This window comes from Tremella mesenterica, assembly GCF_000271645.1.
Source record: "Tremella mesenterica DSM 1558 unplaced genomic scaffold TREMEscaffold_12, whole genome shotgun sequence".
NCBI classification, from domain to species: domain Eukaryota; kingdom Fungi; phylum Basidiomycota; class Tremellomycetes; order Tremellales; family Tremellaceae; genus Tremella; species Tremella mesenterica.
The window spans coordinates 246,887-273,175 of NW_006711236.1; the positions used below are offsets into that span (position 1 = coordinate 246,887).

General features: G+C 47.6%; 7 protein-coding genes across 7 annotated transcripts; 4 read left to right on the forward strand and 3 right to left on the reverse strand.

Annotated features, from left to right (window-relative positions):
* Window positions 1-646: 646 nt before the first annotated feature.
* On the reverse strand, window positions 647-3,303 carry TREMEDRAFT_64789 (uncharacterized protein; the record flags this gene model as incomplete). Its single annotated transcript, XM_007007022.1, has 5 exons — window positions 647-889; window positions 1,189-1,710; window positions 2,006-2,321; window positions 2,636-2,997; window positions 3,238-3,303. The coding sequence occupies 5 exons, from the start codon at window positions 3,301-3,303 to the stop codon at window positions 647-649; spliced, it is 1,509 nt and encodes a 502-aa protein (XP_007007084.1).
* Window positions 3,304-3,977: 674 nt separating this feature from the next.
* Window positions 3,978-5,128, forward strand: TREMEDRAFT_69912 (uncharacterized protein; the record flags this gene model as incomplete). The annotated part of the gene is made up of 4 exons (XM_007007153.1): window positions 3,978-4,085; window positions 4,289-4,344; window positions 4,633-4,689; window positions 5,020-5,128. 4 exons carry the CDS (start codon window positions 3,978-3,980, stop codon window positions 5,126-5,128), a joined length of 330 nt encoding a protein of 109 aa, XP_007007215.1.
* Window positions 5,129-5,702: 574 nt separating this feature from the next.
* TREMEDRAFT_34209 (uncharacterized protein) lies at window positions 5,703-7,588 on the reverse strand (the record flags this gene model as incomplete). Its single annotated transcript, XM_007006923.1, has 7 exons — window positions 5,703-5,906; window positions 6,191-6,487; window positions 6,645-6,764; window positions 6,860-7,077; window positions 7,134-7,196; window positions 7,240-7,255; window positions 7,382-7,588. 7 exons carry the CDS (start codon window positions 7,586-7,588, stop codon window positions 5,703-5,705), a joined length of 1,125 nt encoding a protein of 374 aa, XP_007006985.1.
* A 1,519-nt stretch (window positions 7,589-9,107) lies between these two features.
* TREMEDRAFT_64792 (uncharacterized protein) lies at window positions 9,108-10,583 on the forward strand (the record flags this gene model as incomplete). Its single annotated transcript, XM_007007023.1, has 1 exon — window positions 9,108-10,583. One exon carries the CDS (start codon window positions 9,108-9,110, stop codon window positions 10,581-10,583), a length of 1,476 nt encoding a protein of 491 aa, XP_007007085.1.
* A 610-nt stretch (window positions 10,584-11,193) lies between these two features.
* TREMEDRAFT_64793 (uncharacterized protein) lies at window positions 11,194-12,598 on the forward strand (the record flags this gene model as incomplete). The annotated part of the gene is made up of 3 exons (XM_007007024.1): window positions 11,194-11,714; window positions 11,845-11,851; window positions 12,338-12,598. 3 exons carry the CDS (start codon window positions 11,194-11,196, stop codon window positions 12,596-12,598), a joined length of 789 nt encoding a protein of 262 aa, XP_007007086.1.
* Window positions 12,599-14,390: 1,792 nt separating this feature from the next.
* Window positions 14,391-16,748, forward strand: TREMEDRAFT_64794 (uncharacterized protein; the record flags this gene model as incomplete). The annotated part of the gene is made up of 5 exons (XM_007007025.1): window positions 14,391-14,463; window positions 14,517-14,729; window positions 14,793-14,930; window positions 15,020-15,389; window positions 15,440-16,748. The coding sequence occupies 5 exons, from the start codon at window positions 14,391-14,393 to the stop codon at window positions 16,746-16,748; spliced, it is 2,103 nt and encodes a 700-aa protein (XP_007007087.1).
* A 3,783-nt stretch (window positions 16,749-20,531) lies between these two features.
* On the reverse strand, window positions 20,532-22,016 carry TREMEDRAFT_64796 (uncharacterized protein; the record flags this gene model as incomplete). Its single annotated transcript, XM_007007026.1, has 2 exons — window positions 20,532-20,936; window positions 21,615-22,016. The coding sequence occupies 2 exons, from the start codon at window positions 22,014-22,016 to the stop codon at window positions 20,532-20,534; spliced, it is 807 nt and encodes a 268-aa protein (XP_007007088.1).
* Between the last annotated feature and the right edge of the window lie 4,273 nt (window positions 22,017-26,289).

Here is a 26,289-nt window from a genome sequence, read left to right on the forward strand (position 1 = left end):
TGGAAAGGAAAAAAACGTGTTTAGGTTGGAAGAAGAGAATAGAAAAAGGAACAAGATCCGGAGACTAGGAGACCACTTGGGTCAGAATCGAGAAGAGAAAGGGCGTTGTAATGCCTCACTGAAATCTATGAAATTTAATTTCGCTGACTTATAGTTATGCGCAGAGATGGCTTGTATGGGTATAAAACTCAATCTCACCGTCACTTGACCACCTTTACTCTTTTACCCATTTTTATCATCTTCAATCTTCTCCTTTTCTTCTCATGAATCGATCTCTTGTGTCTAGACCATATATCACATCATCAAATCTTTTGAAATTTCAATCCATGATGATCAATGAGGAAAATACCATGCATCATTTTGGTATTTATCTCATCAAATCATCTGGTTCATATAAATCCAAACCATAACATTATTGTCCTTCTGCATCTCTGAAAACTTTTACATTCAAGTAAAACACGTTTCATCCCTGAAGAGGATCTCGACCCACTGTCTAGTGTTCTTCCATCCTCCCTCTCCTCGCAAGGTCGACCAAGAACTCGACGATGAATCGCTTCATCTCAAATACGACATATGACCATGTGTCTGTCTGGATATGATTTACTCAAACACACTTCAAACCCAAACGTCACGCAACCCTACACACTCAACTAACTTCTTCAGTCCAAACATCCATTCCATTCCTTATCGTCCCATAACCCGAACTCTGTCCGATACTTCTCGATAGCGGTGGTCCAAGATACCCATTACCCGATCCACTGACGGCGGTAGATAAGTCGAATTTCATTGCTGGACCACCGGCGAGGGAACCGCATAAAAGAGAAAGTTCTTCTTCTACGATTTTCTTTGCTAAAGTGTCTCCTTCGCGTAATAAGGTGGAGAAGAGTTTCTAATTATCAGTATGAATCTAATTCAATCAACAGCACCTGACTCTACTGATCTTTAAAATTTCCAACACGCCGATTCCCAGTGGAACAAAGACGGACATATCGGTCATATCAATAAACTGGGAAAGCTAGGTGCTCAATTGGGAGAGATATTATTGATGTAGCCCAACAGGGTTAACAGATGATGAATTTTAAGTGCGAAGCTATACGACTTGTATTGATAGGAATCGAAAAGAGCATTAAAGAATGAAGGTGGGGAATTGGGAAGGAGGATTTATTGTCAAAGAACGATTAACCCCACCTTCAACTTCGTATCAACTTTTGAAAACAAATCGATCACTACCGAAGTTAATTTCTGTCCATCTCCAATTAACATCCTATCTTCTCCTAATTCACCCATTACCAACATCTGAAAAGCGTCATATTGTACCGTTCCTATTCCTATCCCTGTCCCTACCCCTCTTCTCGGTCCACTTCCAGGAGTTTCAGAATCAAAATTTCCTCCTCCGCGTATAGTAGAGGGGTCCCAACTTCCACCGGGGGTAGTGACTGCTGTGACGGTTGAGAAACCTCCAGGTGATTTAGGATTCATATTGGGTGGAGTTGTCTCGTGTGCTCGCGAATGTTGATGTGGGTGTGAGTGTGAGTGAACAGGAGCGGAATGAATATATGTTGATGGATGAAATAAAGAGAATGGGTCGGGTGGAGGTGGTGCGTAAGGTGGTGGAGGGCAAGGAAGTATTTGGTTGAGTATTTTCTTGTAGACGTCTCGGATTATGGAACAGCAAGAGGAGTGAACTTGGAAGAAATCTGGTGTGAAAGGCTGGGGGTGAGCGAGAACCAGTTTGGCCTACGTAAGCATCAGTGATCCTGAAGGGGCCGAAAGATGGTGTGTTGTGAATGGATTGAACGGTGGTCGAAAAATGAGGAAAAGTAAGAGACGAGCTCGTGACAAGGATCGCGAGAATGGGGACAAGATGTAAACGAAACATGGACCGAGAAGGGGAAGCCACGAAATGATGATGAAACGACAGATGAGGTCAAACAAGAGGCGGAGGAGATGGAAAAGAAACTGTAAATTTGATCTAAGAGATTAGAGAGAGAAGACTAAGACTGACCAGATTGATAGGCAACAAAAAACTCTCATGATCCCCCGAACCCATTTCACCCATTCCTCCAGATCGTTTCCCACTTTTTTGTCCCCTAAAAATACTTTTCACACCTTTAGAACCTCCTTCTGACCATTGCTCCCATTCTTCCATCGTCTTGAGTAAACCTTTCAGTAAATCATCCACTGCGATTATATCGAATAACGCTGCCAAAGAAGCCCCAAGGACGAACATGTGTCTGGCTCGTTGATCCATTTTCCCTGGACCTATAGATTGTTCAAGAGTAGAATGAGATATTTTGACTGCGTTGAACCAGTGAATGTCGCTGTCATTAGTGCATAGTCCCTATCCTTCTTTTTCAAACTTTCCAAGTTGTCCTCCTCTCTGCAATTTTCATAGCATCTGAATTGGACAAGAACGGGGTTTCTCACCATTCCGGTTTCCCAACCTGAATATCTCCTGAGAGATGCATATGAGATCACACAAGGGAGGTATGCATGTTGTCAGGACAGATGGGAGAAGATTGAAGGGTAGAAGGATGGTCTAATCATTGGAACAGTCAGCAGATGTGAAGAATGTGAAGAACATTAAGGGGGAAAGGAGGGGGGTTAAGAGGTAAGTTGTAAAGAAGATACTAACCCTTGATACCATTCCATTAAATAACTCCAACCAAACATACGTTCTTTAACCACTCTAAACATATCTTCTGGTCTTCTTATAGATCCTTTCCCATCGTCTTTCCCATCTTTCTTGAAAGCAGTAGAACTGGTGACTCTCCCGCCGGAGAGATACGAAACACTCGTACTTCTCTCTCTTTGATGATCTCGAGTATGAGACGAGCTTGATTCGGCGTATGGTGAATCCGGAGAATAAAGAGAATGTTCTTCTGCATGTTGAGAGTTAAGAGGATGATGGGAAGAAGAGGAAGGAAGGGGTGTAGGTAGAGGTGGAGCTATTGAAGAGTTCCGAGATTGATTCTTTCCCAATGCTTGGAGTAGGGACTAGGTTGTCAACTTCTACCTGCTTACTTTTCCTCAACTTTTGAAATCTCCGTATGACCTATCATGCTCATCATTTGGTATCATTGAAATAGATAAAAGAGTATATGAGAGATGATTGGTGGGTGAGATATGAGATATAAGAAATGGTAGGAGTGAGAAGACCTACACTAGATTGCTGAGAGTTAGCGAATGATTCTTTCTAGTTGCGATCTAGGAAGAAGACAAAAGGTGAAAACTCACTTTACGCTTCATACTTGCTTTACTGGATATACCAGATATCGAACCGAAATCCAACTTTGCAGACATTGTGGGTAAGGGAAAGGGGGAGATTAAGTACTTAGTGAATGGGACAAAAGTGTGAGGAGAGTTGTTGTCATGTTGTTGGAAGACCCGATGTGGCATGTGGCACTTTTCCCACCTTTTGCAATCCCCGGGTACAAGTACATGACGGCACAATATATGCATGCAGCCTCTTGCGGGGGAGGGATCGATATATCCAGGGGTGAATGATGATTAAGAGTTAGGTTCGAGATTAACTGTGAGTGTCTGTGGACGGTGTGAGTGTCTATGGACGGACGATCGACAGGGATGATGAGGGTTTTTGGGGGGTGAGGGGCGGGGGATCGATTGAATGTTGTAGGTAGTTGCCACCTTTGACTCCTTCGGGACTGTGATACTATGGCTTACTCTCCTGCCGTACCATTGATGAAGAACAAACAGGGAAAAGTCACATGTTATTGCTGTCCTGTCTGTCCTTCATTCAGCCATGCTTCAGACTTGCTCATCTGAGTTATGACTATGACCGACTTGCCACTGGAACCGCGACGGTGAAATGGGGCTCCAGGAGCTAAGGACATGTCACGTGGTTTACTTACTCGGCATTGGCACCATTGCAACTGTACGAGTAGTACTTACTCGTTGTAACTACAGTACTCGTACATAAGTACAACATCTTCCAGACATTACTCCATAAATCCATCATGTCCTCGTCCGTAAAACAAACAACGACCACAACATCATCTCTCGACTCTCATATACTACCTGACAACCTACCCGTTTTCTGCTGTCAAAACTGCTCGGAAGTCATCGTGAGTTTTCCTTTTCTCATGGTCATCCCAAGCATCCCCTTTCTCACGGAAGTTTACCCGCTTGTTTCAATATGGGGTAAGTCCATATGAGAATCTACTTATCATGTGGTATCCAGCCTTTTCAAGTTCCGAGAGCCAGATGTCGAGAGGAAGACATTGGATTGAGAGTCACGGTTGAATGAGAGTAAGACTGAATGTATTAGGCATTACAAGATGAACTAGTTTCCAAAGCTTTCAACGGTCGGTCCGGTCGAGCTTAGTGAGTTGTTTTTTTTCTTCTTCTAGGAAACCGTCTCTTCTTGTTGGATATCACGGACTAAAGTACTTCCTCTCATTGGGATTTATGTTTTCAAACCCTCAGTGAAACTCAATCCATATGAGGGACAGTCATATAGTATAACCATCCCAACCTATTGTCCAACATCCGAATAGGGATGATTGAGCGGGACATGTTGAATCCAATTTTTAGAGGAGGTGGGAGAAATCGTCCGACAGAGATGGAGGAATGAAAAATGAAAGTAGAGAATGACTAAAACTTACTTTGTAGTTTGATGAACACTACCATCAATACAAATTTGGGTAAAAGAGAAGAAAGAAAATTATTGTGAGCTTTTTCTCTTCTTTTCTTTTCTTCTATCAATCTTGCTCATCAAGTTGTTCATTTGATCCATCTCCATCCTACATCTGATTCACAAAATGCGAAAATGCGGAATTACGGAGATACAGGATGACGGGGATTCAGAACTACGGAGATACATAAATACCACACATGGAATTACGGTGATGTAGTGATTTAGTGTAAAAGATATGTGTAGATACGGAGACCAAGAATTTACAAATTCAGAGAGATTGAGAAGAAAGAGAGATGTCTCAACACCAATCAATGATACAGGTCTTGAAAGATAGAAAGAGATAGAGGTGGCTGATGAGACAGAACTGGAACACATACAGTCGCTGATCTTCTTTGCTCATCGTGTGATACTTCATTAGGATGGATGTATATAAAAGCACCTAATGGTGATCAGAGGTATAAAGAAGGTTAGTTTCTCTTCTTTCTTTCTCCCTTCTTTGTCTCGTATGGCCTCATCCTTATCTCAACATAATACTCGTTCATCTTTCATCCCTCCATTCTTCGACCCTATCTCGGAATCCAACGTGTCAATTCCTAGATTTTAGACTCAGGGTCAGACGTCAGATACAGTCAGAATCGACTTAGACTACCTATGATTATAATCTACAATGCAATGGACGGTATGGGAAAGAAGAGATGTTGATATTTTAGGAAGGTTCATCCTTGAAGCAGCAAAAATAGTAAAGGAAAACAATTGGTAGATTTCATTCCCCGTCGGAACGTTGAGTTGTATACCACTTACTTGTACGTCTTTCAAGTTGTACAAATGTAAAAATTGGAAATACGTGTTGTCATAATGCATGTAAAAATCGTAATCGTAATGTATCAATCAAACACAAGAGAGCTCCATCCAACCGACCCCTTCCCCACCAGAGTGTTCGCCCAGTCGGATACCACCGCTTCGTCCCTCTATCGACCACGTGTGTGACTATCGATGGAATGCGAAAAAACAACCATGTATGTCTTGACACCATCGATCACTGATATTACAAAACATCCGCTGGTCTGGCAACTCTTAGAGAGATATCAGGAACGACGACATCTGACATTTTACCAGCATGACTTTCGAGATATTCCGTCTCTTTTCGAGCTTCGTTCAAATGGTCAAAAGCCCAATAACGACGTTTGGTCCATGGACGAATAACAGATTTCCATGAGAAAGCCAAAGCCTTTTCTCTATCTGCGAGGATCTGCGAATCAGCTTGAGATCCCTGCTTTTGCATAGTGAGGTGTGCGAGAAATGAAGGCAAGTGCATGGTCCACCCACACTTTGAAATAGATGAGAACAAATAAGAGACGGTGGATTGGAAAGGAGGAATGATGAGAAGGACAAATAATATGAGACGATGAATAGGGACATGGAAGGTGACGAGTGAGGGAAGAGGGAGTAACAGAAGTAGGAAACATTGACATGGAGGAAAGGGTAGTTTGATATGGAAGGAAGTTTGAAAGAAATTTCAAGTCCAGAACTCACCTCTGCCCGAAGTTTACGCCACAAATCAGGTTTATCCGTGATGACACTTTGTACACCCCATCTCACACACTCTTTCATCTCTTCCTCATCATTCACCGTCCACACGCATACCGCCTTGCCACTATCACGACATTGTTCCAACAGTCTTTGACCATCTGCAGAGGCAAGAGCTGGGAAATGAAGTGAAAGACCTTGACAGTGAGGTAAGAAGTATGAACGGGCTTCGTGTATGGACATGCTGATTGCGTATCGAGGAAGGAATGGAAGGATAGTAGCTGCAGGTTCTATGAATCGAGGCTGGGGTCATCAGCTGTCTCATCCGTAATGACAATGAACCCATATGAAGCAAACATTGGCCGTCATTGTGGATATTCAAGCAAAGAGGATGGATAATCTATCGTTGAAAATGTGTGTGAGAAGGAAAGTGTTGCGTCTGATGACAAGAAAGACTTACATGCCATATACCAAGGATAAGGCGAGGAGCGATGAGGGTAGTCCAACCGGGAAATGACTCGATGACAGCTTTCATAAGTGTGAACAGACGGACTGGTTCGGTGTCGACTTTACAGTCGATCTGCATGTCAGCGAGACCGCATCAGGGTGGCTTGCTTGGTCCGCCGAAGACATGGAGTGGAGGGGAAAGGAAAGAGAAGAAGTAAACGAACTCACGTTCAACTTGACATGTCGATTCTCCGGGTTGACCAAGATTTCCAACACTTCACGGAATAGTGGGATAGGTTGATGAGGTGCTTTCGTTGTGCGAACTTGCTCCAGGACACCATCCCATGGCAAATTATTGATTTTGCCTTTCCCATTGGTGGTACGTTCCAGATTGGGATCATGAAAGAGAACCAGAACGTCGTCAAGCGCAGCGTGAATGTCTACCGCTTAGCTGGTTCCTGACATCCAATAGGAGCTGAGGTGGTGCGATTGAACCACTTACCCGTTTCCAAACCATCAGCCCCGGCCTTGATGGCTTCTATGAACGACGCTTTGGTATTCTCGGCTGACCATCAATCATCACAACATCGATCAAACGAGTGACAAACGATAAGTTGCCGAGGCCTGATCAGATGTCATCAGCGCTGATCTGACATGTGCACAAAATCAAAGAAAGATCATCCATAAAGTTCGCAACAGTCACCGTCACTTACACTCCATAGGGGGATAGAGCATTGCAGATTGACTTACCCCTCTGTGTCCCCAACATTCTGGTAGAGCTACATCTGCAGTGATAGGCAGATCTATATCAAGTGATTCATTAGGGTTGAGAGGCGGGGAGACGATTTGAGAGAGAATGGGAGAGACATCGGTAGAGGCTGATGGACTGAGAGCTGGGGTACTGAGAGAATTTCCACGCGACAAGGGAGGTCGTACAGCGTTTATTTGGGTCGTCATCTTGATATTTATGAGGAGATGAAGTATCGACTAGATGGCTCAGTGGAGTGATATATATCTGTTCAAACTGTCGGAGTACTTTCTTCGATAGCGTATCAAACGTCCTTTTTCTTGACGCGTTAGAGCTGACGAGGGGTAGGACGGCCAAGAGTCAGAGAATGAGAGGGTAAGGAGAGAGATAGGAGGGGGATACAAGACGAACGTGCGTCGGCGTGTGAAACTATCATCTAAAGTCGGAGTGAGCAGGTTTGAGGGTGTCAAAGGAGTTTGCACGGGGTAGTATGACGGCGTTTGCGAGGGGGAGGTCGTGGGGGTTTTGAGAAGGGAATGATTAATTGATCGGTGGCTCGTGAGGGATGAGAAAGAGAAAGGTGGGAGAGATGGAGTCGTGTTATGAGATACAAAGGAGGAAAGATAGAGAAATGTTGACAAAGTCATCAACCCTTCATGATCGTCAACTGGTCGGACGATCGGTCCGTCTACCGGTAGACGTGGTGGGAGGAAGTGTGAGTGGCCATACACAGATGAAAGCTGTGCCAAGAGACTGTGCTCTCGGTATGGCTACAGGTCGTTACAGGGAGGGTTTGGTGGGGTAGAGGGAAGGAAGGAAGGAAGGAAGAGAAAAGTATGGGGAAAAGGGAAGGGGGAGAACGTGGTGAAGGTGATGAATTTTCAGTCAGTAGCACGTGGGTTTGATGGTTGAACCTGATCGATATTTTGCCCTTGGAAGCTTTGTTGACTTTCGGATTTCACTCTTCTCTTTTCTCTCAACAAGACATAGCTAGATAGGAAACAGTCACGCATACCGACACGGCCCCGGCCGAGACAAAGCCGCATCTCTACGTCTTTCTGCGGTCGCATCAAACCCCACGGCCTCTCTCTGATCGTTTCTCACCTATTGATACCCCATCAAGTCCGTCAGTACTCATAGCTCACTCACTCCAACGATCATAAATCCCGTACCATCCCCCCTGGTTCTCACCTTCCATCCTCCGACCAACTGTCATCCCCGAGCTACTCTAACTGCATTCACCTTCCGCTGAAAACTCACATACTCTTAACCTCCACTATGTAAGGTAAGGTAGCTCCTCTCCAACTCCGACCTCCACTTCACAACGTCCTTCCAAAAAGATGGGAGTGCGTCCAACGGCACCGCTTGACCAAGTACATCTCCTTTCTTCCATGGATGATATTCAAGTTCAGAGGGATAAAAACAAAATGGTAGGTGCTTCGTCCGAAGATATCAACACCGCTTTCGCCTTCTACCTCCACTTCTCCATGATCATATCCGGGGTTTGCGGAGCGGAGAACGGTTAGGGTATGACGATTAGTTGTCTCTTTACTTTGGAAGACATAGCCTAACGGGCAATGTCGCTTTGGAAGGCATGGTTCGTATGAGGTATAAGAAAACTGACAGGAAGACGTTACACCAACAATCGTTATTCAGTCAACTTCAACGCCACCAACCACTTAATCCTATCCGTCACACAGAACTGAATTTCGACTATCCACCTTCGACATGTCGGGGACGGGAGCACAGGCAATTGTCACCCCCAACGATACGAATGCCCCACCTCCTGCCGATTCTCCTTCTCCACCTTCCTATGATCCATCAGGGTCATTTTATCCGAGTCTCCGTGAGGCACTCGACTTTTTTCGACAGACTTGTGAGAACGGTGGTATATCTACCGGAGAAGCGGCCACTGTCGCCTCGACCAATGACTCGTCAAGCACAGAAACTTTGGAATTACCACTGTACGTGGCACGAATAGACGAAGATGACGAATATTCAAGCTCGAGCTCAAAACCTCCATTGGGGGACCCAGTTAGGGACGAGGACACTAGGACTCGTTGGTTACTCGAGCTGAGCCGGAATCCTCTCCGTATCCAAAAATATAGCTCTGAACTTGATCGTCTTGAATTCGCCCTTCGGACCTGCTTCCAAGTCGTTCAAGAGGTGGAGAATTTGTTCTATACCGCTCGAATCATTGGCGACATATTAACGGAGTATGCTAAACTCAAGACTGGGTATACCGGTCTGGGCCAGGATGGTCTCAGAGACGCGTCAGAATGTCCGAGCCACGAACATATGGATCGTGATAATATACTTTATGCCCTGCGTAGTCTACTACCGGCATCCGTGGAGGGGAGTGCTAAGCAGCAAGCTCGAGAAACAATCATAGGTCCGCTCATCGAATTGGCTAACAAGCTGAGCGAAAATTCTGCAAGTCTACCCGTCTTTTTCCAATGGGCAGAATCTCATCGGAAATCCCTCGGTACTTCTTGGGATCGTGTCCATGGAGGAAGCAAAACGAACAGTCGGGCATCCATGTCATATGCTACTAATACTCTGAGGTCACTCAGAGAACTATGGAGCAACAAAAATGGTGCAAGACAGTCAGAAGTTCACGTTGCAGGGAGGGAACAACTCCGAGAACTAACTGAACGACACCAAGACACATTATCGAGAGAGGTGTTCCGAAACCTGGATGCACTATGTCAACTTCAGGAATTGTTGAGCCTCAGAGAAGCCTTCCAGTCACCAGAGCTGGCACATGTGTTGATGGATCTGTCACAGGTTCCACCGGTACTTGGGACCTTTGTCATGAAAGATGGTAAGAGAACGTATAATTTTCCCTCTTACGATCCCAAGGTGAATTCCCAACGTTGGCCCGAAGCACTGGCCCTGGATCAGGGGCAGCCTGAAGCAGCCATAGTGGCCTCGCTCACTGCAGAGTTTGCAAGGACATATGATCCATGTCGGATGCTTTTAATGGCTGCAGCACTCTCAGATGCAAACAGTCAAGCTTCACGTCCGCCGGTTCATGTGCAATCAACTTCCGGGGGAAGTTTGGGACCATCGGGCACGGCAACTGAGTTTCGAGGGCCATCTGACGTGTTAGGAATTCTGAGCAGTGTCTTGGAGGGTGGAGCTAAAGGAGCGGATATTTTGATCCAATATCAGCGGTCAATTTCTTCTGTTCAATCTGTATAAATTATATCATCTTGCCCTCACTCAAGACCCCCCATTTCACCTCAGACCTGGCCAATCTTGACACTTCACCTCATATCCCTAATATCACGGACAATGGCATCAATGGAGGATCTAACGAACATATTTGGAATTGATAGATGTAGATTATGCATCCATTTCACGGAGACATTGACTGATCGTTGGCGAAAACCAGCAGGGGAGAATGTACTAGTACGACTCATGTGATTGAGACTACTTCTCGATTGACCAGGGAAAAGAATGCCTTCGTAGACAAACCACCTCAGGCCGGAGTTGGTAGGATATGAGAATCTAAACATGATGTCATGGAACATCCAAAGTGTGAGAATATCCTCCCCTCATTAATAGGAAGGCCAAACCATAGAAGTCAACACCCGAACGGGTAAGACGATGACGCGGGTTGACCATTTTGACCCACACCGCCCCGTGGAAGGCGTCCTACAACCAGTATATCAAACCTGACATGGAAAAAGTTTTTCCACCCACTTATTCGCTACGCCATAGTCCTCCATCAGTACAGGTCTGGTTGTAGAACAATCTTGCAAACCTGAAAAGTTTAGTCTATCTTAAGTATTAAGTAACTTATACCAACATGGCTGCCACCAGTGTTGATCGCCTTCAATACATCACCATGTCTCAGTCAGTCTTACCTGACACGGAGGAAGAAACTTCTGACCTGGTGGCATTGAGGGGAGACATAGCCAACTACCTCATCAATGCGCTAGAGAGAGAGCCACTCATGTCCTTCCACGGCAGCATGATAGGGAGTACATTAGAGGTCCTGGGATTGACTCATCGTAACCTGGGGCATCTGGAGAGGTTATTGTCTTACATACAACACCTGGGCCAAATGATGGAGACGTCTGTAAAATTACACGAGTTTCACCATGATGAATTGATGAAAACGGCATCTAGGATAAGAATGACGCTCCTGAGCTATAGGGAGCAAATGAATCCAATATCTGAGTACATTTATCCACCATATTCTCAATTACCGGGCTATGAAAAACTTCAATCAGGTGCAATCATATTGGGTCTTGCACAACTTTTTAAAGACAAAAATGATCGAAGAGACTATCAGGCCCGGCAGTCTGCTGTTGAGGAGATATTACAGTGGGCTGAATCTGTCAACAAAGATCCTGACACCTTGACGGCCTTCATCAGCTTGGCAAAATCAGTTGCAAAAACCGGAGCCTAACCTCTTGAAAGAGAGATTATTGACAACTCTGATGCTGACAAACAGGGGTATAGTGAGTGCCCCTCTTCCAAAGAACAACTCAAAGAAAGTTTGGATGACAACCCATTGTACGCTGGAGAGCTACAGCATCTGTGTCAGGATCACGGGTACCTATAGACGGGTTCCTCAAGAGTCGTACGCAGAAGTCGTACTCCACCTACCCGTTCCCGTCCCCGTCTCACTAATCCCGCTACGGCGTCCTCCGTTCTCCTGTCCTACCTAATCGTTACTTCTTTACCATGCTATACTTTTTCTTCATCTCCGTGTCCCTCATCTATCTCCGTCTTCCTTCGCTCTTACACCCCATATCGCTTTCCACATTTACTCCGTAGATTTGGTATCACTCCGCTCCCTTTTTAGTATATAGAAACACCCCTTTTTCGTAGATGTCTTGTCGAATGTATTTTCTTGTCACTTAGCAATTCTTTTGCCACTCAATCTCATCGACTTATAGTCTCTTCGATCCACTACATCACTTGACTATAAACTACATCACTAGGTTTGTTCCCTACGAGGCCCTATAGCCATAGCTCTTAGACGCAGACTATTTTCAACGTCTGGTCCTGACAATCTGGAAGACATTTGCTCTCATAAACAATGGCCTCTCACCCCTCAGAAGCGCAACAATCTCCTAGCCTTAAGGTTGTTGTCATATGAACATGTCTTCAAGGGTCCACTCTCAGGTACCGTGGATGATCTAGCAGCTCTCCTGTGGACAATTGGATGGTATGAGGCTCGTTGTCAGGACCAGACGTTGTAGATAGTCTGCGTCACTTGTGCTATGGCTGTAGAGGCCTCGTAGGGCACAAACCTATTGATGTAGAAGATCTAATAGACCTGAAAGGTTATTGAGATCGAGTGGCAAAAGATAATACTAAAGAACACAAAATACATTCGACAAGGGGACTATGGAAATAGACTGCATCTATATAGAAAAGGGGAACGGGGTGATACCGATGTAACGGAGTAAAGACGGAAATGGACATGGGGTAGAAGAGCGAAGTAAGACGGAGATCGATATGAGACACGGGGATCGAGGAAAAGTATCATGTGGTGTGAGAAAACGGAATAGGGGTAGTAGGAGAGGACATGGTAATGTAAAAGAAGTACGACTACTACACTCCCGTAACCAGGTACCCGTGATCCTGACATTACACCCCCCCTTCGGTAGACGTCGTCCCGACGTCGGCTTCATAAGTCCCCGAATCCAAAAGGATCGATGCCAAGAGGATGAACGAATGTATGATGTCAAGAAAGTACGGCCCATCGCGGACGTCCAACCAGGGGCGGTGTCACGGCCGTCGAACAACTATTTCTTAATAGACCGACGGTCGACGAACCTCGGCTAACTTCACGCTCTGAGTCGATGTCTCACCCAACCAGGAGGGCGCAGACGTCGAAAGGGGTGTAACTACGGCGTACTTCGGCGTAGTTACTCTAACTAGGGTTTTGTTCTACTGATGGCGATGTATCTTGATTTATAGCTATCTCTATCTGTCTTTCACTACTGACAACAATCAAGGATCGCTGAAGAACTTCAGCGATCTTCTCAGCTAATATTATCTACTCCTCCTAGACGTTCATCCAACCCTCTCGCGCTTTGACGTACTTCAACGCACTTCGTCCAACTTCCCCGAGCCCTCGGCCATCCTCTTCCTCCTTCGACTAACTCCGCCTAACATCGCCGCACTTCTGCTCCCATTGTCCCTACTTAGCCTAACTCCGTCTAACTTCGCCGTACTTCTGCTCCCATTGTCCCTACTTAGACTAACTCCGCCTAACATCGACGCACTTCTGCTCCCATTGTCCCTACTTAGCCTAACTCCGTCTAACTTCGCCGTACTTCTGCTCCCATTGTTCCTACTTAGCCTAACTCCGTCTAACTTCGCCGTACTTGGTGTCAGAAGTCCTGAGTTACGTGTAGAGTAAAGAGGTTAAGGCGTGATGGGGTTTTGATGGCCAAAGGAGGGTCATTGTTGGTGGAGTAATCGAGGTGTCGCGACGTAGTTCGTGACAGTCGCCCCCTTCTTTAGCCGCGAACGTCCTCGTGAGCGATTACACCTCTGTCGTGTCAAGAGAACTTAGCAGCGTAGTACCCCCATTCTCTCCCTCCCCATGACCATCCTTCACCCTTCTGCTCTTTGCGCCGCACTTCGTAGTTGGGCCTCCTTTCACTCCAAAACCCGACAATGAGACTCCCCTAACTTCGTCGAGGTTTGCCGTAAGAAGCCCTGTGTCTTTTGTAGGTGAGACACGTTTCCTGAATGGCAGCCGAACAACACCGTTGTTTGTCGAAGTAACCCTCGTTTATATTGAGATGAGACACTATAGCGTGGGAATTTTGATCGTCCCTGCGATGCCTTTTGTTGATGAAACGCGAAGTTTGCTGCATGTTGACGACGAGGGTTTAGGTTTGATTATACTAAATACTGAGCAGTTCGTCGAGCTTCTCTCTTTTTCCCATCTGCTTTCAAAACTTTCTATCTCTCTTACCTAGAAAACAGATTTGTTACCTTGAATCATCTTTTATTTCTTTAAGTATTTTTAACGTCATGGCCCCTCCTACTCCCACCTCTAACCCTTTCGCCGCCATGAGGAACTTTGGTGGTATGGTGTCGTCTGCTCGTGAGTTATTCCTCGACACTTACCTCACTTCGCCGGACTTGGCTGATGTTCAGTTTCCTTCGGCGACAGATCTCGCCAAGTCTCCTCCCTCGGCCTCGGCACCCTCTCTTTGGGGGAGCCGTCTGGCGATGTCCCGCCTCCTCGCTCCGCTTCTCCTCCCGCCGGTCCTCCCGCTGGTTCTCCCTCTGGTTCTCCTCCTCCTGGTTCTCGCTCTGCTTCCCCTCCTGCCGCCAGCCCTCGCCGCAGGACGCCCGCCTTTCGTCCTGGTGAGTCTCCGTCCTCCTCCGACCAGGAGTCGCTCAGTGGTTCGGAGTCGGACGATCAGTCAGACTTCGAAGGAAAAGGGGGTGATTATAGTGATGAGGATGATAGAATCGTGTCGGAGGGTGAAACCGAGTTAGAGGAACACTCGGATGATGATATGGTGGCGGTTAGTGTAGAGGACAACAACGTAGATAGTCCTGAGCGTGAGTTCTTCGTCCAACCTCTCACACCTTCGCCGAACTTGGCCTTGTTTATCTGTTCTTTAGCTCTTCAAGACATTGCTAACTCGCAGCCGCTCCTGCCCCTCCCCCTGCTCAAATTGTGGGCCAGAAACGACGCCGTTCCCTCTCCTCTTCTTCTTCTTCCTCTTCTTCTTCTTCCTCTTCTTCTTCCTCTTCCGGGGTTCTCCCCCCCCCCAACGCCATCGCCGCTGCCGCCGCTGCTGCCGCCGCCCGCCCTGCCGCCGCCATCGCTCCTGCTGCCGCTGCCGGTCCTGCTGCCGCCGCCCCCGTCGCTGCCCCCCCCCCTTCTCCCAGAGGGGAGCCTTCGCCCAAACGGGTGAAGAGATCACTGCGGGAAGAAGAGTACTTGTGGGAGAAGATGAAGTCCGAGCCTGGTCGTTGGATCGCGGTTGGTGTTGACGAAGCGTGTGATCGTTGCCGGTGAGTCCACCTATTCGTACTACGCCGAAGTTACTCCTGCTAATTAGTAGACGTGAGATTATCACGTATAATCGTCCAAACTGGCCCTGCCTCAAGGCAGTCAGGCCACACAACAAGGCCCTCCGTTGTGCTTCATGCACGTCTGGCCCCTGCTCCTTCTGTCCCGTTTCCTCTGCCCGGGACATCCCGCCCCGTCCCTTCGACGCTTCTCCTCTCCCCCCTCCCCAGACTCCAGCGTCTGTCCCCCGTTCGCGGGTACCGCCTTCGTCTCTCCGGTCGGTTCGCCGTACTTCGCCGGACCTCCGCCCGTCGCCTCCGTCGCCGTCGCCCTTCGCTCCTGTGGCCGGCCCATCACGTCTCCCGGCTGTTCCTCCTTCGTCTTCTCGCCGTCCTTCGGCCTCTGCTCCTTTGGCCTCCCGTCCTTCGGCCTCTCGTCCTTCGGCGCCACGTCCGTCCTCTCCAGTGGTAGCTTCTCCTCCGGCTCACAGCACCCGAAGTCGGCGTCCTTCTGTTCCTCCGGCCACTTCGGCGGCCCCTCCCGTCACCCCTCCCTCTGCTTCCCAGAAGACACCGAAGTCTTCTTTAAAGAAATCAAAAGGGAAATCTAAAGAGAAGGAGGTTGCCTTCAATGATGGTGATGTGGAAGGTGAAGATACTCAGCGTGCTGGTCCCTCTGCTCCCCGGTTGTCCCTCGTCCACCCTCGTATCTCCCTGGACGTCCGTATTCCTGAGGACGAAAAGGAATTCGCCACTTATCGTTCTCTCGTCCTCGGTCTCACTACTCAGCTCGAGGCCGCCCGAAATGATACATCTCTCCTGCTTGACTTCTCTTCTCGTCAAGCTAACGCTTTAAACAATCTCACTGCGGCGTTAGTAGATGTAGTCAACACTGAGGCTCTGGACGACGAAGCAAGGACAAGGTTAGCGGACGTCTCTCGCCGAAGCCTTACTGAGATAGCCGATGTTCGCCGAAGACTGTTCGACACCCCCTTCCTAGTCACTCCTATGGCGTATGAGCCACCACCGTCCCTTGACTGGTTAGGTCGCCGTAGTAGTTCTCGTGTCCCAGCTTCCGCCCAGACTGCTCTCGACCTCCTCAGTCTTCCCTTCGAGTGTCTACGGACCATACGTTCTCTGTGGAGGACTCCGAGCATGCAAGCTGCTCGAGATGTCCAGGACTTCGGTGACTTCTTTGGGGCTATGAATCGGGCATGGAATGCTTCTCTCTCTACTGCGTTCCCGTCTGAGACTCTCGATCTACCTTCGGTCATCGGTAGCCTCCATACCAATCCCGCGGGACCGAGTAGATCGAAGGAGAAAGGAAAAGGAAAAGGTAAGGGTAAGAGTAAGGACAAGTGAGCGGTACGTAGCTGTAATCCTATGTTGTATGCAGTACGTTCTATCTCCTAGCCCTTCGCAGGCGCCCTTCCTTCGGCTTAGTAGGGTGAAGTTCGTGGAACTTCGCCAATATGTCATCAGCTCCATCGACGTTCTCCACTGGTTCCCATGATACTGAGTCGTCTGTTCCTTCGTAACCTAACCACTCCACCAAGTACTCTAACTTTCCTGATCTCTTATTTACTCTAGAGTCTACAATATCCTTTACCTCCCAAGACTCTCCCACATTGTCTACTTCTACTGGGCCAGGTGGCTCAGCTTGCTGACCAGGAAATATTGGAGGGTGATAAGGACGGAGCAAGGAGACATGGAATACATCATGGATACCTGCCATCGTTCCTGGTAATTCCAATTTACAAGCATGAGAACCTACCTGCCGTACTACCTTGTACGGCCCACTTTGTTTAACATCTAACTTCTTCATTGGTCTCTTCGTCTTAATATTCTCTAACGACAGCATCACTAGGTCTCCTTCTGCGAAGTTCGGCGTGGTCCGGTGTTTCCTATTGTATCCTTCGGCGTACTTCTCATTAGCTTTCTCAATTCCTTCGATACAATCTTTGTGTATTTCAGTCAAGTCTTTTACCACCACCGTAGCAGCGGGCACTTCGACCTCGCTAGCCTTTATCTCTTCAGCCCAACGAGGGTGGTACCCATAGTTCGCATAAAATGGTGTCTTATTTATCGCAGAATGATGGGTGTTGTTGTAGGCGAAGCTAGCTCGAGCAAGCAGCTTCGACCAATCGTTCTGCTGATAAGAAGTGAAGATTCGAAGGTAGAGCTCTAAGGATTGGTTGGTTCGTTCAGTCTGTCCATCAGTCTGCGGATGATATGCAGTAGAGAGATGTAGTCTTATCCCGAGACTATCGGTCAAGTTCTTCCAAAATTTCGAGGTAAACTTCGATCCCCTGTCAGACACTATGTTCTCTGGTAGCCCATGCTGAGCTACCACATAGTCCATTATCAACTCGGATAGGCCAGCTGCGGTTAACTTCGTCGTAGTCGGGATAAAAATGGCCCATTTGGTCAACCGGTCCACCACTACTAAGATGGAATTGTATCCATGGGAATTCGGGAGCTCTTCAATGAAATCCATCGAAATGCTGGACCATGGCTTCGTAGCCACTTCCAGTGGTTTAAGCTCTCCATGGGGTCTCTGCCTGTTAGTCTTTGCTCTCTGACACACCGCACATCCAGCGATGTAATCTTCAACATCCTTCCTTACTCCAACCCAAACGTAGTCCCGTAGGACTAGCTCGAGAGTCTTCGCTGAGCCTGGGTGACCCGCTAGGACCGAGTCATGCCGCGTCTTCATTATCTTTAGTCGAGCATCGGCGTAGTTCGGCACATAAATGCGATCGTCGAATGTGAGGAAACCTCTTGAGTTCCACCCCCCACGAAGGATTAGAGGAGACCGCGAACTACGGCGTAGTTCGGTGATTGATCCTGGTTCCTGCACGTTATCGTTACACGTAGGATGAGAACACTCAGCGCAAACGACTCCTAATAATTCTTCTCTGACCCCTTCTATGTCTTCGTCCTCCTGAACTCCAAGTACTAGATCCATAGGGTCCACAAGATCACTTTCCTTTACCTCCCTTGTCCCTTGCAATGCTCGAAGGAGGTGACGCAACTCCGACGTGGTGGCGTCAACTTCGTCGAACTTCGGCAGACCTTGGATAAGGTTGCTCTCTTGTACCATGGTACTTCCTTTCCCGGAATGATAGTCCGCCCGTCTAGATAATCCATCTGGAAGACTTGCCTGGGTTCCTGGCCGATAAACCATTTTAAACCTGAAGTTAGCTAGCTCCTCTACCCACCTACCTTGCCGAGGACTGAGTTGTTTCGGCTCCATCCAGTAGGTAAGGTTTAGATGGTCGGTAAGTACTGTGGTTTCTACCTGCAATAATAAGTGTCTCCTTCTTCTGAAACCCTCCACTACAGCGAGGAACTCCTTTTCTCCTACCGTATAATTCAGCTGAGCTGTGTTGAAAGCACCAGACTCAATAGCTACCGGGTGTTCTTGACCAGCCGTGTTGATCTGCGAAATTATGAACCCCCAGCCGAAGAACGACGCATCTGTCTGTAATATCGTCTTCAATGTAGGGTCAAAATGGGCTAATACCGGCGCAGTACACATCCTAGCCTTCAACTCTTTGAAGGCTGACTCCTGTTCGACTCCCCATACAAATGGTACCTCCTTCCTTGTCAAGTCATTGATAGGTCTAGCAATCTTCGAGAAGTTGGGGACAAAGCGCCTGTAATAGCTTACAACTCCAATGAATCCCCTTGACTCTCGTAGATTCTTAGGACGTGGGAAGGAAGTGATGGCATCAATGTATTCTGGGTTCACCGATACACCTTTAGAGGATACCACGAAACCCAGAAACACCACCGAATCTCTTTCGAACTCGCACTTACTAGCTTTCACGTACAGGCTCGCCTTCCGCAGTACCTCAAAGACCTTCGCCGTAGTTCCTCGTAATTCCTCCAACGTATTCCCATAAATGAGGATATCGTCAATGTAGACCACGACTCCATTCCCTAGTAGCTCTCTAAACACCTCATTTAGGAAGTGTTGGAAGACCGCGGGGGCGTTTCGCAGCCCATCACGAACAACCAGAGATTCAAACATACCATACTGTGTCCTGAACGCCGTCAGGTGTTCATGTCCCTCTGTCACCCTCAACAATTGGTATGCTCCAATTAGATCTAGTTTGCTGAAATACCTTGCTTTTCCAAGTTCTTCGGTAATTTGACCTATTAGAGGGAGAGGGTAGGCATCTGGTATGGTCGCTTCGTTCAGTTTTCGATAGTCGATGACCATTCGCCATTGTCCTTCGGCTTTCTTCGGTATCATAAACATTGGTGAGCCGTATGGCGAGTTACTTGCCCGAATTCGGCCAGCGGCGATTTCGCGATCTAGTATGTCTCTCAGCGCGCGTCTCTGATCTTCTCCTTGAGCATAGAGGGAGGCGACCTTAAGGTTCGCCCCCTCCTTAAGCTCAAACTTCAAATCGTAGGACCTTGAAGGGGGAAGGGTCTCTCCTCCCTTCTTCGGATTAAAAACGTCAATGTACTGGTGGTATTGTTCAGGAACTACCTGGAACAACTCGTCTTGTTCCTCCGGGTTCAGCTCTTCAAGCTCATCTTCGCCGCGGAGGTCTATCGCGTCCGTCAGAGTCGGCAGCCCTATGGCCGCTAACTTCGCCGCACTTGGTGAGGTTGGGATGGGAAATTTCACCGAGTTGTCTCTTCCATCAAGGACAACCCCTTCCTTCCTCATCCAATCCCACCCTATCACAACATCTGCGTCGCAGAGCGTTGTTACATCGAGACAAACAGATCGCACTTCGGCGTCCTTCGTCAAACTAAATCCGACTTCGACAAACTCGGTGATGGGTCCAGCGACACTCACCGAGCCGTCGAACATGTGAACGGGTACGCTCACCTGATATCGCCTCTTTTCTACACCTATCTTCGCTACTGCCTTAGGGCTTATATATGAACAAGTAGCTCCAGTGTCCCAGAGCGTAGTTAGCTTTATTCCATTAATGAAAATGTCCGATTTAGGTTGATCTCTGGAAACGGAAGGGATGAGGAGATGATTATCGACATTGCATGAACAAGGGGTACTGAGTGGTGTATTTTTGTATTCACAATCCTCTGGCTCCATCAGCTGTGTTTCTTTTATGGGTTTGGGAATGGTGGCCGAGAGAATATGGCGGACCCGCCGAGCCTCGCCTACTGCGACAGGTCCTCTTCTTTTCCCTGGTCCTCTTCCAAATCTACTTCTCCTCCAACCGCATTCAAGTTCCTCCTCTGTCCGAGAGGTACTGCGTTCCCTCCCGATCCTCCACCACGTTCTCCGAACTTCTCCCCCCATGGAGGCAACAGTCCAACCTTAACCTTAGCCTCCCTTACAGGGCATTCCTTCAGCCAATGTCCTGCTTCACCACACTCGGTACACTTCCCCTCCTTCCTCCTTGTCTCCCTCAGATCGGAGCTCGGCCTAGGCCATCTTCGGCGAACTTCGTCGATGTTTGGAGGTGTACTCTTTACCACCGTCGACATCATAGCCGCCTGGACACCACCCTGCGCCGAAGGTTGCCCCTTTTCCCATTTCTTCTCTTCTTTCTTCTCCGTCCTCTGACTTTCCACCACTGTCGTTGTCCTTATCCCTCCTTCCCTTTTCCTCTCTGCCTCCTTCTCCACTTGTCTCCTCCACAGGCGGTTGTCCAAGGGAATCACAAACTCCAATAGCTCTTTCACAGTCCCAAACGATCTACCGTGTCTTGCAATTTCATCTAGAAGGTGCGATTTTAGTCCTTTCTTGGCTCGGTCAACTAGGTTTCCATCATCAGACCACTTAAGAATCGCAACATGTCGCTGGAAGGCGGAGAAGTAGTCCGAAGCAGACCCGGTTTGCTTGAGGTCGTTAAGTTGTCGGGCCGCAGTTCCTTCTTCGTCTGGATCACCAAAGTTAGTCTTGAGGTACTTAACGAACTGATCGTGTGTCGTGAGGTACTCAGGAAGAGGTCTTTTGGATAGATCAGGCTGCACTGCAAGAAGAGGTGTTTCGCGTAGATGAGAGATCATGAAAAAGACTTTCTTAGTGTCGTCGGGGAAAAGATGAGAGTTCAATTCGAAATGTACGTCGCACTCAGACAGAAAGGCGGTTAACTTGTTCCGATCTCCTCTCCAGAGGTCTGGGTTAGGTAGCTTTATCCCCTTCCGTTGTTCGCCCACTACGCTTGGGGTCGCCGAAGTTTGCCGTCCCATGGCGTACCTCACTCCTTCTGATATCCCTTCTGCAATCCCGCCCACTGTATCCCTTTCTCTTCTCTGTTCCCATTCCTCCCTACGCCTTCTCTCCTCCATCATGTCTTTGTTCATATTCGCCACCATCTGCATCAAGGCCAACACCACCCCTTGTGTTCCTTCTTCTCCCAAGTTCGCCGTACTTCCAGTGTTTTCTCTTGGGCGTGGGGTTTGGTCTGATCCAAGTGGGGATCCCGCAGGTGGGAGAGCATTAGACGGAGGAGAAGGAGGGTTAGAAGGCACCGGTGGAACGAACTCATCTCCTTGAATTGATCCCCCCACACTATCCTCCACTCCAAGGTCCTGCCCCATTGCTCTGCTAAGCTCCTCCAATGCTCTCCTCTCGTTCTCCTCCATCCTGTCTCCATCCCTACTCATCCCTCGTGTAATTCTTCTTTCTGGTTCCATATTATCTTTGTACTTCTCCGAGGTTCGCACGGGTCGTCGGTAAGAGCGATCCTTGATACTGTAACGGCCGTCGAACAACTATTTCTTAATAGACCGACGGTCGACGAACCTCGGCTAACTTCACGCTCTGAGTCGATGTCTCACCCAACCAGGAGGGCGCAGACGTCGAAAGGGGTGTAACTACGGCGTACTTCGGCGTAGTTACTCTAACTAGGGTTTTGTTCTACTGATGGCGATGTATCTTGATTTATAGCTATCTCTATCTGTCTTTCACTACTGACAACAATCAAGGATCGCTGAAGAACTTCAGCGATCTTCTCAGCTAATATTATCTACTCCTCCTAGACGTTCATCCAACCCTCTCGCGCTTTGACGTACTTCAACGCACTTCGTCCAACTTCCCCGAGCCCTCGGCCATCCTCTTCCTCCTTCGACTAACTCCGCCTAACATCGCCGCACTTCTGCTCCCATTGTCCCTACTTAGCCTAACTCCGTCTAACTTCGCCGTACTTCTGCTCCCATTGTCCCTACTTAGACTAACTCCGCCTAACATCGACGCACTTCTGCTCCCATTGTCCCTACTTAGCCTAACTCCGTCTAACTTCGCCGTACTTCTGCTCCCATTGTTCCTACTTAGCCTAACTCCGTCTAACTTCGCCGTACTTGGTGTCAGAAGTCCTGAGTTACGTGTAGAGTAAAGAGGTTAAGGCGTGATGGGGTTTTGATGGCCAAAGGAGGGTCATTGTTGGTGGAGTAATCGAGGTGTCGCGACGTAGTTCGTGACAGGCGGTCGAAAACAAAAGAGTGTCTGTAGGAGATGGGAACATACATGTCACCCGCTGTATAGGTGTGTCGAGTGTGGATAATCGAATGAATGATATGGTTTGGATGTATAAGAGCACCTCCAGGCCCTCTGTGAAGAATAACGTTCTCTATACTTTTGAACATCAAATTGATTGGTTTGGTATCAGAGTTTGGCAAGTTGGGATCCATTGTGAGGTACTTGAACTCCCATTTGGTACGATTGAGATTCTTCAAGTGGTTATAGAGAATCGAAGACCAGTTGTCTAAGATAGAAACATGGTCCGTGTTGAGAGGTGTAAGGAAACGATTATGGTGTGACCATATTCCTTGGTGTGGTGGTTGGTATCCTGCAAGGGTATAACCAAACCAATGAACGTAGTTCGAAAAATCATTGGTTGAGGACTCTATTTTCTGAGTGACCTTTTTCAAAACGGTTTTGTCAGTCATTGGACACCAACAGGCGTGATTGGTATTTGAAATGTGAGGCATCAAATTCTCTGTTGTCCAATCGATAAAGGGAATGGGCTTGTTGAAAAAAGGAAAGTCAAGGACGAAGGGGTAACAGAAGATCTTGGTGACTGTGAAGGTAGTCTCATAGGGGTCAAGACCTTCGCCAAGTAGCATTTTAAAACCAATCTCCTGCGTCGGAAAGCGTATAGTACTGTCCGGAAAAAGGAGAAGTTCTGCTTTGGCTTTTTTAAGAGGGCTAAGTCCAAAAGAAACTGGGGATCCTTCGTCTTCTAAGTCCACTGTTACACCACTGTCGACCATGACTTGAGAAACTATGGGGTCTTGTTGGGAAACTATGTTGGGAGTAGTGAAAATTGGGAGGGGCTTGATAGAATCTGGGATAGGTATCGTTGATTGTAGAGGTTCTTTAATCATTGCGGAGAAGTGCAAGTATCTCCCTGAGATGGCCTCCTCTGTTTCTGTATCCCCCGGATCTGTAGTCTTGGAGGTCAAAATCTGGTTGTGATTTGAAGTCTTGTCTCCAATGCTTGATAGGGATGTCGAGAATGGTTCCCCTTCATTGACATCAGACTGGGGGTCATCGATGTCTTCATAGTAGCTTGAAGAATTTGGATCCTCATCTGTAGAGCTCCGGGAGGACTCATTTGGAATTCTATCAGGGGTCTCCGAGTTGGTCTCGCTATCTTCCTCATCTCGCAAATCCCCTGTTCCAAAATCTTGTTCCTCTTCACTAAAATCTTCTATCGCTTCAAGATGACTATAGAGACTAATGGCTTGATCTGCCAGGTCTTTGAGTGTTTTGGGTTGGACTTCATGATATGCAAGGGCTAGGCGAATTTCTGGGGATAGTCCTGATTCAAAAGCATCCTTCAGTGCTTGGTCATTCCAATTAACATTGACAGCTACTGAGAGAAAGGAGCTGTAGTAATTGGAAGCCGAGTTGACTTGTCGAATTTCTTTAAGGCGTTGTAGGGAATAGCGATGCCTGTCCGGATCCCCAAACATCTTGCACACTTCTTTTATGAACAAGCCCAAGTCGAAAATCCACTGGGGCTGCTCCTTTTCTGATTTGGCAAAGTAGGCTTGCCACCACTTTTCTGCAATACCACGAAGATATCCGGCTGCCCACAATACCTTTATTCTATCACTTATTGTCCCTCCTCTGATAGCCATATACAATCTTACTTGAGCCACATAATCGTCGACCTTTGAGGGCTCTCCTGCAAAGGTTTCAGGGGCTTTGACATCCAACTTGTGTATATCCACAAACAACGAGTCCTGGTAGGAATTGAAATTGTGATCAACTGGGTGCGGAGTGTCCATTTCAGAAAGGGGAGGCTGTTGATAGAAGACTGAGGATGTTGTCATAGAAAATGGAGTTCTCATGTTATGGGTCGGATTGGGGTGGGGTGGTTCTGGAATGGGTAAAGTATGGTTTACAAGGTGCTTTGGGAAGATGTTTTTCGATATGGGGTGTTTGAGATTAGGCAATGGTGGATTTGAATTTGATTCATCGTGATTGAGATCCGAAGTAGTAGTCTCTGGAGCGGACCTGTGCATTGTAGGTACCTCCTTGGTGTTCTCTGTTTCTTTTTTGCCTTGGCGAAGCAATACAACCTCTTGAAGGCTAGCTCGAAGTTCTGAAATTTCCTCTAGTGACTGAGTAAACAGTTCTCTCAGTTCTTGTGGGAGTTGGCGGAGTTCTTGAAGATTTGCTTGAGAGGCATTATCTTCATACCGAGTGTTACTACTTGCTTCTCGACAAGGTGTTGGCAAGTTTGGAGTTGACATTGTCTATATGTGACTAGGGGTTGTCGAAGATCAACTAGGTGTTGTCCGGTACGAGTATGGTCGAATGTATTTTATGTCAGGACCAGACGTTGAAAATAGTCTGCGTCTATGAGCTATGGCTATAGGGCCTCGTAGGGAACAAACCTAGTGATGTAGTTTATAGTCAAGTGATGTAGTGGATCGAAGAGACTATAAGTCGATGAGATCAAGTGGCAAAAGATTTGCTAAGTGACGAGAAAATACATTCGACAAGACATCTACGAAAAAGGGATGTTTCTATATACTAAAATGGGAGCGGAGTGATACCGAATCTACGGAGTAAATGTGGAAAGCGATATGGGGTGTAAGAGCGAAGGAAGACGGAGATAGATGAGGGACACGGAGATGAAGAAAAAGTAAAGCATGGTAAAGAAGTAGCGATTAGGTAGGACAGGAGAACGGAGGACGCCGTAGCGGGATTAGTGAGACGGGGACGGGAACGGGTAGGCGGAGTACGACTTCTGCGTACGACTCTTGAGGAACCCGTCTAGGGGTACCCGTGATCCTGACATTCGAATGTATTTTATGTCAGGACCAGACGCTTTGTCCCGCCGGGCGGACTACAAGCCGTCAGATAGTAAACAGTCCTCATTGTCTTCCGAACTAAACCCGTTCAATAACCGACAACTCCTGTCCAGCGAGCAATTATTGTCAGCCATGGACCGGGAACCTAAGAAGACTATTCGCGTTGATGAGGAGGAGGATCGGGAAGAGATATTGAGGAACGAGCATGGCTCTAAGCACGCCGGACACACAGGTTGGAGGCCGACATACAAGCTGTCACGGCCGTCGAATAACTTCTGTCCAATAGACCGACGGTTGACGAACCTCGGCTAACTTGGTGGTCCTAATTCGATGTCTCACCCAACCAGGAGGGCGCAGACGTCGAAAGGAGTGTAACTACGGCGTACTTCGGCGTAGTTACTCTAACTGGGATTTTGTTCTACTGATGGCAATGTATCTCGATTGTATATAGCTATCTCTATCTGTCTTTCACTACTGACAACAATCAAGGATCGCTGAAGAAGTTCAGCGATCTGTAAACTATCTATACTTCCCCTCTCTTCTCGTAGAACGTCCCTCAACCCCTGTACAGCCTCGCGCTCAGTCCCCTTCGTTCAACTTCGCCGTACCTCGCCATATCCCCGGTATCCTACTCCGACTAACT